Genomic DNA, 14,142 nt, shown 5'->3' with positions numbered 1-14,142 from the left:
TAATAAATGACCACCGCCTCTTATCCAATTTTACTTTGCTCAAATTTTTGTTTGCTCATATATTGGGTAATAATTGACCACCGCCTCTTACCCAATTTTACTTTGCTCAAATTTTTGTTTGCTCATAATTATGCTGAGTAATAATTACCCATCACCACTTACCCAATTTTACTTTGCTCAAATTTTTGTTTGCTCATATATTGGGTAATAAATGACCACCGCCTCTTACCCAATTTTACTTTGCCCATATTTGTGTTTGCTCTTATGCTGAGTAATAATTACCCATCACCACTTACCCGATTTTACTTTGCTCAAATTTTTGTTTGCTCATATATTGGGTAATAAATGACCACCGCCTCTTACCCAATTTTACTTTGCCCAAATTTTTGTTTGCTCATATGCTGAGTAATAATTACCCATCACCACTTACCCAATTTTACTTTGCTCAAATTGTGTTTGCGCATAATTGGGTAATAATTGACCACCGCCTCTTACCCAATTTTACTTTGCTCAAATTTGTGTTTGCTCATATGCTGAGTAATATTTACCCATCACCACTTACCCAATTTTACTTTGCTCAAATTTTTGTTTGCTCATATATTGGGTAATAAATGACCACCGCCTCTTACCCAATTTTACTTTGCCCAAATTTTTGTTTGCTCATATGCTGAGTAATAATTACCCATCACCACTTACCCGATTTTACTTTGCTCAAATTTTTGTTTGCTCATAATTGGGTAATAATTGACCACCGCCCCTTACCCAATTTATTTTGCCCATATTTGTGTTTGCTCATATGCTGAGTAATAATTACCCATCGCCCCTTACCCAATTTATTTTGCCCATATTTGTGTTTGCTCATATGCTGAGTAATAATTACCCATCACCACTTACCCAATTTCACTTTGCGCCTTTTTTTGTTTGCTTATATAGGGTAGTAATTGACCACCGCCTTTTACCAAATATATTTAGCTCAATTTTCTTTAGCTCACAATATGCTGTGTAAATATTGCTATGAAAAATTGAAATTATCTCTCCTGTAATTGTAACCATTTACTTCTAGACTATTTTAAAATTATAATAACAGAGTGTTGAAGCGACGATGAATTTGTGCGAGTTTGATGCTGAAAGAGTCCAAGATTTATCTTTTGTGAAAACTGAGCCATCTTAACCATGTAGGCCTATAGAGTTACATAATCTACGTAAGTAATGATCATGGAACGTACACGCTATCATCGTCAATTACGCGCATGCGTAAATGGCAGTGGAAACCTTCGATGGGGACTAGACTTACGTTTAACCAGACTTGGGTAAAGTTTGCCTGGTATTGGTCTTGGGGTAGCGCGCACATGGCCTGGTCGCTCGCGATCAGCATGCCATGCGCAGTACTATTTCTATTTACTCGGTATAGCCGGCGCGGCCGTCCCGGCCCGGGAGCTCGAGCTATATGATGCACCAACGTAACTAGCAGCCTGTACTGTACGTACGTACGTATATACGCATCATATCGGAGTCTTGCATGCTAGAGCCTGAGGGTCTAAAAATGGAGCTCGACAACTGCTGCGGAGATAGTTCAAGTGAAGATGGGTTCATAGACCCTCTCACCAAAATCGTTCAAAGGTGGGGATGTCCGTCAGTGTTAAAGATACTAGAAGGTACGTTCACATCTTATTGAGATTAGAAGTTTAGAACATGATCAACAGGTACTTGCTGTAGACTTGTTCCCATATCCATAACACATGAGCAACATGTAGACTAGTTCTATATGCCTCAGCAATGGTTAATGAATACGCTTCAATTCAATTGGTCTATTAAACTTTGCCTCAAATTTGCTCTTTTAATGCATGTGTTACTAATCCAAACTAATATTTGATTGATATAGGTCTAGATATCAAATTCAAATTGTACTGTTTCCATGAATTTTAGATCACAAATGAATATTTAAAAATATTTTGTTCAAGATTTTACAAAACCCAAAGGCCAAAACCTGCTACAATACATACATAACACAATACCCTCCATTTTCTATGGATCATGGGTTGTATGGGGTCCAATCACAGAACTCTTTAATACGTATTTAAGAGTTCTGTGGGTCCAATACATTGGACCACATACTTGTAGGTGTGTACCCAGATAGTAATACAGTACGTGGGACTGGTGTAATTTTGAACAATTATCTCTGTTATCTGAAATTGGTATTACTATACTAGATCTAGTCTAGGTCTAGATCTAGATCTAGGCCTACTTATATTTAATAATCAACACTGAACTGAATGATTCATCAGAAAATTGAAGTTGTCAAATAATGTACAATTTTATGAACATTATTTTGTGGAAGATCATCTTTCATTTTCCTGTAGATCTAGAAGTCTAGATTTCAAAAAGTGAGACAATTTGTCTTGCCCATTGCCATGTTAAGGATTTTGCCCTTTCATTTTCTACAGGACTTTGAAATTCAAACACTCTAAAAAAATGTTGGGCAAGTGCCCAATTTTTACCCAACATGAGGGCACTTATGTGTCCGACTAACTATTGGGTAAATTAAAGATTTTGCATGATTTACCCAGTGTTGGATGAAAAGAAAATACCCAACTTTTAACCAACAAAATTTACCCCAATAGGAAATTCACCCAATTCTCACCATAATGTGTAGTATATTCGACACTAGTTGGGCAAATTATTTCATCAGTAACATGGTTGGTAGAAAATAACCCAATTATTGGACAAAAATGACCAACTTTAATTTGCCCAAAAATATTACCCAATTATTTCATCGGTAACTACATGGTTGGTAGAAAATAACCCAATTGTTGGACAAAATTTGCCCAACATCAGTTTTACCAAGTAACACCTACCCAACTTATTTCTGACCTTTTATTAGGTAACTTCATACAGTAAATGGTTGGGAGAAATTATTTGACAAAAACGCGCCAAACTTTGATTTGCCCAGTAACATCTGCCTAACTTTGTTTTACAGAGCATAGACTCTACATCCTCTTGGTTTTAAATGGGGCTATTAATTATGTGCTATTGCGATATTCCTTGTCATAACTAAAAGGCAGTTGACCCACATTTTAGCCCATATTAATAGCCTAATTCAAAACCAAGAGGCTGTGGTGGTTTTCGAAATTGCAGTGACCTCGCTGTAGTACACGAATGGGCACAATTTTTAACATGGGTACATTTTTTCTCATTTAAAAAAATCTTTTTCTGAAAATAATTTTTAAATATGGAAAAATTACAGATGCTTAAGCCACCAAATTATGCCCACAAAATTGTACACTATTTTACTACATGTCCAGATTTCAATGAAATCATTAGAACCGATGGACGGATTACCATCCAAACTTGGGACATGTACATGTATCTTGCAAGTTGCAAAGCCAACGAACTGATTCGATTTTGGGATGGAGGTGCACATGGAGGAAGGACATTCGTTAGTACAGGATTAACTGTCCTATTTTGCTTCATATCAGTGAAATGTTCCAGCACATGCATTTTTTTTAATGTTTCACACCACTGAACAATAAGCTGTACAAAAGAATTATTAAACACCACAAATTATCTTTTCTAGGATAAACAATTGTCAGTTGCCTCTATTCAAGGTAACACACTATAATTTATATATGGTTGTATGGTACTGTAAGTGGCCTGTGAAAGGCTTGAGTGCTAGACTTTTTGAGAAACCCTGGTCAGATAAAGCTAGGTTATTTGTCATACTAAAGCTGAGAAACATGGCTACTAATGCAGACAATATCATGGCAGCCGCAAAAGGTTGAACAAAACAATTACCGGTATGGCAGTTTAAAGTTGAAGTAATAGGCATGACAGTGCACATGGAGAAGACACATATGATTATCAATGAATTAGTAATGTTATTTAACCAATCAGCATATATTGACCGCTATGCTAACTCTCAAATCATTCTGATTCATTTGGTAAGTTGAATGACTTTCTTTGAAATCAAATTCATTGCTGATGCAACTAATCTTTATACTTTAAATAGGCCCCTACATTGTTAAAAATTAGGCACAATTTGACTAAACTAAGGTGATTACTAGTATGACTTTAGAAAAGGTTTCCATTCTTAATTTGATTGTGTGGATGTTAGTAACATCACCTGAAAATAAATAGCAATTAGTTGATACAATTCGCTAGTATGATCTAAAAGTAAGTTTTCTATACGAAGACCAAATTTTCGAGAAAATCGCATTTGAAAATTCAGATTTTCATAGACTCTTGTGGAATAACAAAAAACATTGATTATGCGATTTATTCAAAATGGAAGATATTTTAGCTGGAACATGAGCAAATGTTTACAGCTTATCATTATCTAAAACATATACTTTTGTTTAATTTGCGCAACCATACGTGTGTTTGTGGTATTATATGAAAACAATCAGTTTATGCTGCACTAAGCCTTATTTATCAATCTCTCCCTCTTCTTCTCCAGAAAATGAAGTTGATGTGGAAACCCTTCCCCTTCTAAGTGAAAGTATAATCACATCCTTCATACCCAAGATTGGACCTCGATTGAAGTTTCTCGCTGGGTGGCGTGCAGAGGTAGGCCCTAGATGTGGCACAATATCTCACTATGGATAGTTACAGATGCTTTCAGTGTCTTGATTTAATTAGGGGGGATATTTCTTGCCTATTCCATCATTTAAAATACACACATACAACAACCAGGGGGAAAAATGTAAGTATAACATGCATGCAAGGGGCATGTAGACTAACATTTCGTACATTATCGGGATATAGAAAACATCTCATTTCAAAGCACGCTGCACGGATAAAGACGTCAAGCACAACTACAAAAGCAGTTCCAGATCACCAAAGTGAAACCTGTTATGAAGGATCTGTTCTAGGAAAGAATAACAACACTGAAGGGAATTTGGAACAACTGCACCAGGAAAAGGCATTGTTTGTTGGAGAAAGCAGTGAGCAGGAAGATGTCTCTTTTGAAACGCAAACAGAGAGACTACCTGATATTGCAGCAAAGTTTGTAGCAGAACTCAGGGCAAGGACTAATGTGCCTGCTTCACACACCAACAAGGTCATTCAAACCGCACAAGATTTGGTTATTTCTGTGTTACAAACTGTGCAACAGGATGTGATGGATATCTTAAGTGAGCCACAATATGCAGCTAACAGTGAGCTGAGATCTGATATACAAGATGTATTCGAGAATTCAAAGAATCCATTTTCAGAGCTCATGTCAGATACTCAACAGAAAAAATATTTCTCTGAGAAAGGTGATTTCATTCAGCCTTGTGAGGTGTTGTTGGGAACTTGCTTAAAACCAAAAATTGATCAAAAGACAGGTGATCCACTGCAAAGCACACAAAAAGAAACCTTTCAATATATACCACTAGCTGACACTATTAAACAATACTTAGAGCGACCAGGAGTAATGAACGCCATACTGTCTCAAAAAGGATCAAAAGATAATGATGTTTTGTATTCATTCAAAGATGGTCACTATTATAAAAGGCAGGAAGCTACTGCTAGACAAGACTGTGAATTCTTAGTGCCTCTGTTGTTGTACAATGATGAGTTTGAGACAGCCAATCCGCTTGGGTCAAAACGCGGCAAACACAAGGTAAGTGCCTTTTATACAAGTGTGTTATCCCTTCCCAGGAAATACCAGGCTAGGCTAGAAAATATCATGCTCACAGCTATGATCACATCTCCGCTTTTGAGTAAATATGGCATCTCAGAAGTTTTGAAGGTAATCAAGGATGATCTGCAGCAGATGTGGACTGATGGACTCACTATCAAGTGCAAAGAGTTTGAGGGTAGGGTCAAACCCTACTTATTCCAAGTTGTAGGGGACAATCTTGGCATTCATGCCATGCTGGGATGTACAACCTGTTTCCGTGCCAACTATTACTGTAGATTCTGTAGAGGCCATCGCTCGTTGCTTCAGAAACAGCCAAAAGAGGATGCCCAATATCTCCGTGATGAAATAAACTATGATACAGATCTTCAAAAGCCCTTGTCAGAATCTGGCTTGAAGCATGCAACAGTTTTGAATGAATTGCCTTACTACCATTCCACCCAAAACTTATGTCCAGATGTAATGCATGATTTTACAGAGGGAGTCTTGCCCCTGGAAATGCACCTTGTTTTGAGTAAACTTGTTCAGAAGGGTTTCATAACACTGGATGAGGTGAACAGTAGAATATCCTCATTCAATTTTGGCTTTGTGGACCGCAAAAACAGACCAAGCCCAATCAGGCAGGCATCACTGAAGAATCCATATTCTGCCAGTGGACAGACATCAGCACAGATGACGTGCCTTGCATACAACATCCCTCTCATGTTAGGAGACAAGATTGATGAGATGTGTGATGAGTGGGAACTCTTACTGTCAATCATTGACATCTTCAAAATCATTATGAGTCCCAGTATCAGTAAGTCTGCCATCTATGTCCTGAAGGCAATGATTGATGATCACCACAGGCTCTTCATGCAGCTCTTCCCTGAAGCTAGTCTAACTCCGAAGCAGCACTTTCTTGTGCATTACCCACGTGCACTGAAACACCTTGGGCCACTGACCCAGTATTCAGCATTGCGTTTTGAAGCAATGCACAGACCTTTCAAGCAGATTGCCAGTGTATCTTGCAACTACCAAAACATTGTCAAAACATTGGCTAACAGATACCAAATGGCACGGTGCTACAGGTCAGTATCAAATCAGTCACTGGATAGCCAAGATATCAATGTGTCACAGCAAGCTGCAGCAATGCTTGGTGATCTACTTGATGATGAGGCACTTTGCAAAAAAATTAACTGTGGAAGGGGAACCGAAGTTACAGTTGCTGGGAAAGTGGACATTCATGGATATGAGTTCCGGGCAGGTGTTGATGTACTTCTATATTGGACTGATGATGATGGACCCACGTTTGGACGTGTTCAGCATATTGTAGTGGTGCAAGAAAAGTTGTATCTGCTCCTTCGGCTGTATCAGACCTTGTACTTCAACAGACATGTTGAAGCATTTGCAGTACAGGTGGGCAGAGAGGAATCACAAGCTGCTGTTGAATGGTGTGACCTGTTTGATCACAGGCCAGTCAATGCTGTCCAGTCCTATAGTGGAAGAGGGCGCTGCTTGTATATTGTGGTGCACCATTCATTCATCTAGGAACAAGAAGGTACGTGTAGGCAACCCGTTGCAAGCAAGTGATATATTTTTACAACTAGACATTACAGGTGCACTTGCAAATTTTGTCTTAGAGAACAGAACCAAAACAAAGCAAAAGAAAGAAACTGTTATTCCAATTACAATTATATCTATGAATCAGTTCTTAGTGTATCATTCTACACATTTTGATTGAAAAAATAGCTAAGAAGCTAACCTTGATCGATCTGTACTGACTTGCTAACAAATTTGATTATTCCAATGACAATTTTTACAGTAAATATCTGGTTTGAATTTTTTAACTCGTTATTAACTTCATTGTTTCTGTATCTGAAAATGTGTCTGTTATATTTGCATTCATTCATATTATGTTGTAATTTCTTAAATGTACCATGACTCATGCCAAGTTTTTCTAGCATATGTACTTCATTGAGGCCCCGGAAATGTGCTATTTTTTACCAATGCATGTTCCTGCCTAAAGTGAAAGTTCCTAACTGGATATTATTATATTATAGATGTACTGAAGAAGCTTCGGCTCATGAGTGACCACTTTTCAATTATGGGTTTGCTTTAAATAGGACAAGGGTACAGAAACAGTGAGAATGATTTTCCCCTTCAAGGAATAAACTTGATACTAAAGTCTAACCTGGGGCTGTTTGTGTCATTAATAATGTAAAGAATAATCAGTCATTTACATGTACATTGAAAGTTCAATTATTTTTCATTTATTTATTGTAGTATCATGCTGCAAATCAACAAAGCATGGAACAAGCATCAACGTCGACAAGAAGCCCATCAGTGTTCTCCTTAGATGACTGCTCAGATCTCTCTTGTGTAACAGGAAGTGAGTGGAGTCCCAGACAAAGCCCTTCCCAGCCCAGTTTGGATACGCCACTTTACGACTCCCCAGAATCCAAGAGTCCTGATCAACATCCTCCCCTGAAACGGGTCAAGAAAGTGCATTTCGTAAGTTTATGTATATAGTGGGCTGATACAATTGAAGCGTGGGCATGTCGAGTCACCATCATTCATCAGTTTTTATGCCTCCAACACATAAGGGTGCCAGAGGCATTATGTCTTGGAGTTATCTGTCTGTCAGTATTTCTGACAAGCAGCAGGGCTCAAAGGTGAAAGGTCAGTTCAAAGGTTATTCAAGTTTTTACTAAAAATACCATTTTATTTCTACATCTGCAGAATGGCTAGTGATATGATTTGGTAGGTACATTTTGGTATGAATGAATAAAGGAATGTTATGGAAAATGTTTGGTTGGGGTTATGGGTTTTAAGCTAGTCTAAGGTCAGTTTCAAGGTTTCATTGAAATTTTTTATCAGAACAAAGTTTGCAAGGAATGCCCAGTGAGTGATTTATGATGGGCTTATTGTAGGAGGTCGGACAGCCAGAGATATACCCACCGACTGCATGCTGTCACATTTCACTTGTTTATTCTGAATTTACTGATCTTTAAACAAAAAATCCTTTATCTGTTGCAGAACATTGCTTGTATATTGAGAGAGACCACCATGGGAAGAGCAGCATTAAGGAACATCAATGCTACAAATCTCTGCAGCAAAAGGGACCGGCATACTGTTGTGGATATGTTGACTCAGTACCTGATACGGGAGTATGGTACCAAGCCAAGCTCATTTGTGAAGGCATCAATGGCCCATGCCATTGTGACAAGCTTTCCTTTCTTAAAAGATCCAGAATCTCCACTTGGCTATGTAAGTCCTGTCCATGAATTGCTTTCCTTAATGTGACCTCAGGTATGGCTCAGATCACCACTTTTTTCTGGACTGATTTATGGATTGATTCTTACCACAGCGGGCATTTATTACTTGGAGGTGCCTTAATTCTTAGGTTGTCCATCCATACCTCCATCTGTCCCTACCCCACAGACCCCATTTACAAGAAAGTGAAATTTTATGAGAAGTTTCTGTTTGAGCCAGAAGCAATAAGCTACTTTAAGGTCTAAATCAAATAAATTATGTGTTTATGCAATAACTTTTGGAATACTGGATCATATTATTTTGTGTAACTTGCTATGAAGCTTCCTCAATTTTGTTATTCTTGTATTTATTATATTGGAGATGCTCAATCAATTGCATGTTGTATCACATTATCACAAGCATTGTAAGAGCATCTCTGGCAATAGTAAATTTGACAGTAGACAGGCCTGAAAAGCTTACAAATAATGAAAAGCTAATATGGCATCAATCACTAAATCGTGCAATATTTTTGTTTATTTTTACCACTTGTTTATAAGTTATATTATCCAGTAATGACACATCTCTTAATATTTAGACTTCTGTCTGCATGCCATTGAGTAATGGATATTCACAGAATTATCCATCATTCACTTTGTTTTTGCAATGACTTGATGACATTGCTGGAATATAACAGTGTGCAGTTAGAAATAGGTACTTAAGAGGACAAACCTTGTTATTGCAAACACTGACATATGTAACAAAATATGTAAATGTACAGTTTACACTGGAATTTTATTGTGCTTTTATTTGATTATTATTAATGTTTAACAAATGTTGTTGAGCATTACTGTTTTTGAAGTTGAATTATGAAGGAATTTTAATTTATTTGAGCAGGAGGCCTGGTACTGCGTGGGGGCCAAGGGACGGCCAGCAACAGGCTACCTGGAGGAGCATCTGAGGTATGTCAGAAAAAAGGAGAAGTCCCTGAGGGTACCAGTAGCTGAAGACGAGGCAGAGTCTCAAAAGCAAGGTATTCTGGCTACTTTTTCATATAGTTAAAGTTTTGAGTTATTCAGATCCGTCTGATGAAGTCATGCTGTGCCATAACAAACTGGTGGGGCATGAGCAATGCCAACTAAAACCCCCCTTCCAATACAATCATCAAAAACTTGTTGATACATGCTAATTGTTGATTGTTCTGTTGCATTATATCCAGGAGATACCGATCTTGAGTCTGTGAACGATGATAACATCACGACAATGGAAGAATGGCTGCGTAACAACAAGGAGCCAGAGGACATGGTGAAGGACTACATGAAACAAACAGCAACAAAAAGACATGACTGGATCAAGAGAAGTGACTGTTGTGTGAAGAACATTCTTACCACATATCCCAGACTTCTCGATGCTGGAATGGTATGTGGACCTTGATTTTTCTTCTGCATGTGACAAGAAAGGACATTAAATTAAACTAGAGTCGCATGTTTTGAGAAGTAACTTTTTTGTTTTTTGGTTGCATGGGCAGGTTTACTTTAGCAGTCTCCTTAAAGGGATCGTTTAACAATCTGAGATACACGGTCCTACAGAAATCGTGCATCCCTATTGAACCGATAATTGTTAGTGTGTACCATTCAAATCCTTGCAAAATGGTAAAGAGAAGATGCAAATGAAAGATATCCTACCTTTCATCTGGCTTCTATAACTATCCTAACAATTACAGATTGAAGGAGATTTTGCAGAATTGTTCCCAGAGAAAGCAAACGCACTGTACCAGAAGTGGCCCACATTCTGTAACAAAGTAGTGGACTTCACCGAGAAAACTGGCAACTGGAGAAGTGCAAGAGCCGAATTCGAAAACATTCATGACCCTGGGAAACTCAGTCTTGGTATGTGGTGTCAGAACACACATTTGACAGTATTAGTGAAAATGACTTGAGAGAAAGTCAAAAGAATTTATTTCAATTACACTATATGATGTTTATTTTTGTGGCCAGGACCAAACATTGAGTCTAATATCCCCCTGTAAGGAATTGAACTGAAATAAATAAAAGTGCTCTGAAACATATAATACATGTACAACATATGATAAAAACATGATTCCATGACAAAGGTTTAGCATACTTTTACTTGCTTGTTTTGTTTGTTTGCTTTTTGGGGTGGGGATGGTGGTTTAAAGCTCATTGGGAAGGCTATGCTGAAGTTTGTGCAATTTTGATTTTCTTTACTCAGAAAGCTGAGCTCCAAATTACTGACTGACATTTACGTTGAGTGATTTTACCCATATTTGTAGAAAATAATTGTTGTATTCGACCGTTATTTTTAATTTGCTGTATATAACTGTACATTTTGTAAGATGTTCCATAATTGACCTGTTTGCTGTTGCACCTTTTCTTCATATGTAATTGGGACTTAATTACTTAACTCTTTCATTGTTTCCCTCTTTTTAGAGGAAAAGAGCAATCTTGGATTCTACATGCTCCCAGTCTTGTTCCGAGGAAGGAAAGATTCCAAGAGAGGAACGTACACCACTGCAGAAACATTGTCGTCCTTCATTGACGTTCAACCAGTAAGTATATGTGCTGGGGAGGTGGTAAAGTAATGACATGTAAGGCATATATTTTGGTTTGCGTTTAAAATCTTGCCATAGTAATCATATTTCATTACAAACAAATTCAATAGTTAATTTGTTAAGAGTTTCAAACCTAGGACAACTGATGAAATTGAGGTTGAAATGCAATACCTATGTTCTTACCAGATAAGGCATTGCCATAACATTTTATTTGTGTAAAACTTGAAAAGCAACCATTTTCAAGTTCCTAGTAATGGGCACGCTGGTCCCCAAGGAGGCCCTGCAGGGGCAACACTAGGCGCTTTAATCTTAATAAGTCAGTTCGTCATTATCTGTGGTACAACTACAAATGGCCTCAGATTTGTCATCACATCGCATTTCACTCATGAATGCAAGCAAGTCCTTTAACCTGCAAATGACATGTGAAAAATGCATGCTTATATTAACAGGCTGTATATGCCTTCCAGCTTAGTTGATGTAATGCTCTGAACGTGACCAGTTTGGGTACAGTTGACCTTTGCCGCAGGGATATTTAAGAATACCCAGTAATGTTTTGATGGGACAGGGATGAACATGCATAAACAAATTTGGGTGTCCTGTAGGTGATTGTGGATTCATAAGCAGAAGCATTCGACAAGCATCAAATATATATATATCAATCCATATAATTACAAATGATTTCTTCTTGATTTCTCTTTGGACTACAGGAGGTTCTCGACATCCAGACTTATGTTGATAACATTGATGAAGCAGTCAGGTCACAGCCATTTGTTGTTGTGCGTGGGAACATTCTCACACCAATACAGGCGTACGTCGTAGTAGAGAGGAGGATACTTCCTGCCGCAACACTGCTTAAAGCAGTCGACTTGTGCTTTAAGGCACTTTATGTGATGGATATCGAATATCAGCCGCAAAGCTGTTCTGTTTGGAAATTTCTCCAGATTGTGGTGTTCCAGTTTACCGATGGGGAGCATCTTACACCAAAGCTGCGGGAGGTCCGAGCCTTCATGAACATGCCATAAGCCATCATGATGTGTTCACGCCAAGGATGATTACTGGTGATATATTTCCTACAGATGAAACTGACACATCATCGTTTAGCACATTTTGGCTACTTGAACCAGTTTATTTTGGGAGAAAAAAAACTGGAAAAAAGTATTATTTTGGACAAAATAACCTTAAAGACAAACTGTTATGAGTTGGATTCAGCACATTATTTTACATAATTTAGACATGTTTGTGTAAGACTGAAGATTTGAGGGTGGGGTGAGGATCGCTGAATAATATTAAAAAAAAGAGTGAATTTATACACAGCAGAAGTCTTTGTGTACATTTTAAAAATGATAAAGGCCTAATTGTTTTATCCCAATCATTGCTTAACATCCCCACCTTGAAAGTTTAAGAAAACAAATAAATATATGCCAAGTATAAATACAAAACATATTATTGGCTATAAATCTTTTGCACTGGCGTATACAAATGCTTATCGTGTTTGGTCTTAATCCCAAGAGTACTGTTTCATAACTCGTACATCAAAATGATATATTTCTTCATAAAACATGAGCTATGATATTTTCTGCGTTTAAAAAAGCAAGTGGGGTATATGATTGTAAATTACATATACCATTAATTTTCATGTAATGTGTATCGTCCATTGACCCTACGCTGAACTCTCTGCTGAATGGACTGCATGCATTAATTTACATCGCGCAAAGCAGAAGTAGAGAAGTCAACATTTTTATCTACATTTTGCAAAATTGTATTGATATTATTGATAATATCAATAAAATCAATCAAACTGAGTATAGCAGGTAGGGTCAATTGATTTTTGTTGTCTTTAATCTAATCAAAAAGTTATAGTAGGCAGTGTGTATCCTTGTTATTTGATCAGTACCTGTTCACCATCACAGATAGCCAAACTTTCATGTGGTACTTCTGCACATGTCAAATAATCTAGAGGGATTTGAATTTATTTCCTCTTTTTTTTTACTTCAAAAAAATGTGTTCATGTGTAACACTCTAAGGCAGAGTATTGGTGTGTCAGGATAAATGAACACTATGCCACACCCACAAAATATATATGATGCACATATTCATGTATGAAATCAGAGTACATGGAATACATACAGTGTACATCAAAGTTGTCATGCTGCACCAAACAGGGGCTATATTTGCATTTACTTTTTTTAAAAGGTTGTATTTTTTTCACCAAAAATTGTAATGTTGTAGTTGATGTTAACAAGTTTTGTTTTTACGTTTCTGATGAAAACAACAACATGTGTTTACTGTGTATGTTATTTGTGTTTCAGTTAAGCAATTATTACCCTTTAGATGAGAAAAAGAGTTGAGCCAATAGATGTTATGGAAAAAATGTTGAGCAATGATTATCCAACAGACGAATTAAAGAGTTGGGCAAATGGATATTGTGGAGAAATAGTTGAGCAATTATTACCCAATAGATGGTTGTTTTGATAGTTGGGCAAATGGATATTGTGGAGAAATAGTTGAGCAATTATTACCCAATAGATGGGTGTTTTGATAGTTGGGCAAATGGATATTGTGGAGAAATAGTTGAGCAATTATTACCCAATAGATGGGTGTTTTGAGAGTTGGGCAAATGGATATTGTGGAGAAATAGTTGAGCAATTATTACCCAATAGATGGGTGTTTTGAGAGTTGGGCAAATGGATATTGCGGAGAAATTGTTGAGCAATTATTACCC

General features: G+C 37.3%; 1 protein-coding gene across 1 annotated transcript; it reads left to right on the top strand.

Annotated features, from left to right (window-relative positions):
• The first annotated feature begins 1,493 nt into the window (after window positions 1–1,493).
• Window positions 1,494–13,841, top strand: LOC115921025. The gene is made up of 9 exons (XM_030977992.1): window positions 1,494–1,655; window positions 4,454–4,563; window positions 7,883–8,110; window positions 8,636–8,866; window positions 9,746–9,881; window positions 10,068–10,267; window positions 10,572–10,737; window positions 11,299–11,417; window positions 12,128–13,841. The coding sequence occupies exons 1-9, from the start codon at window positions 1,520–1,522 to the stop codon at window positions 12,440–12,442; spliced, it is 1,641 nt and encodes a 546-aa protein (XP_030833852.1). The 5' UTR covers window positions 1,494–1,519; the 3' UTR covers window positions 12,443–13,841.
• Window positions 13,842–14,142: the final 301 nt, after the last annotated feature.

Source organism: Strongylocentrotus purpuratus, unplaced genomic scaffold (genome assembly GCF_000002235.5).
Source record: "Strongylocentrotus purpuratus isolate Spur 01 unplaced genomic scaffold, Spur_5.0 spur5_contig_810, whole genome shotgun sequence".
Classification (NCBI taxonomy): Eukaryota; Metazoa; Echinodermata; class Echinoidea; order Camarodonta; family Strongylocentrotidae; genus Strongylocentrotus; species Strongylocentrotus purpuratus.
The sequence above is the reverse complement of the archived record's forward strand: the minus strand, read 5'-3'. Positions and strand labels throughout refer to the sequence as shown.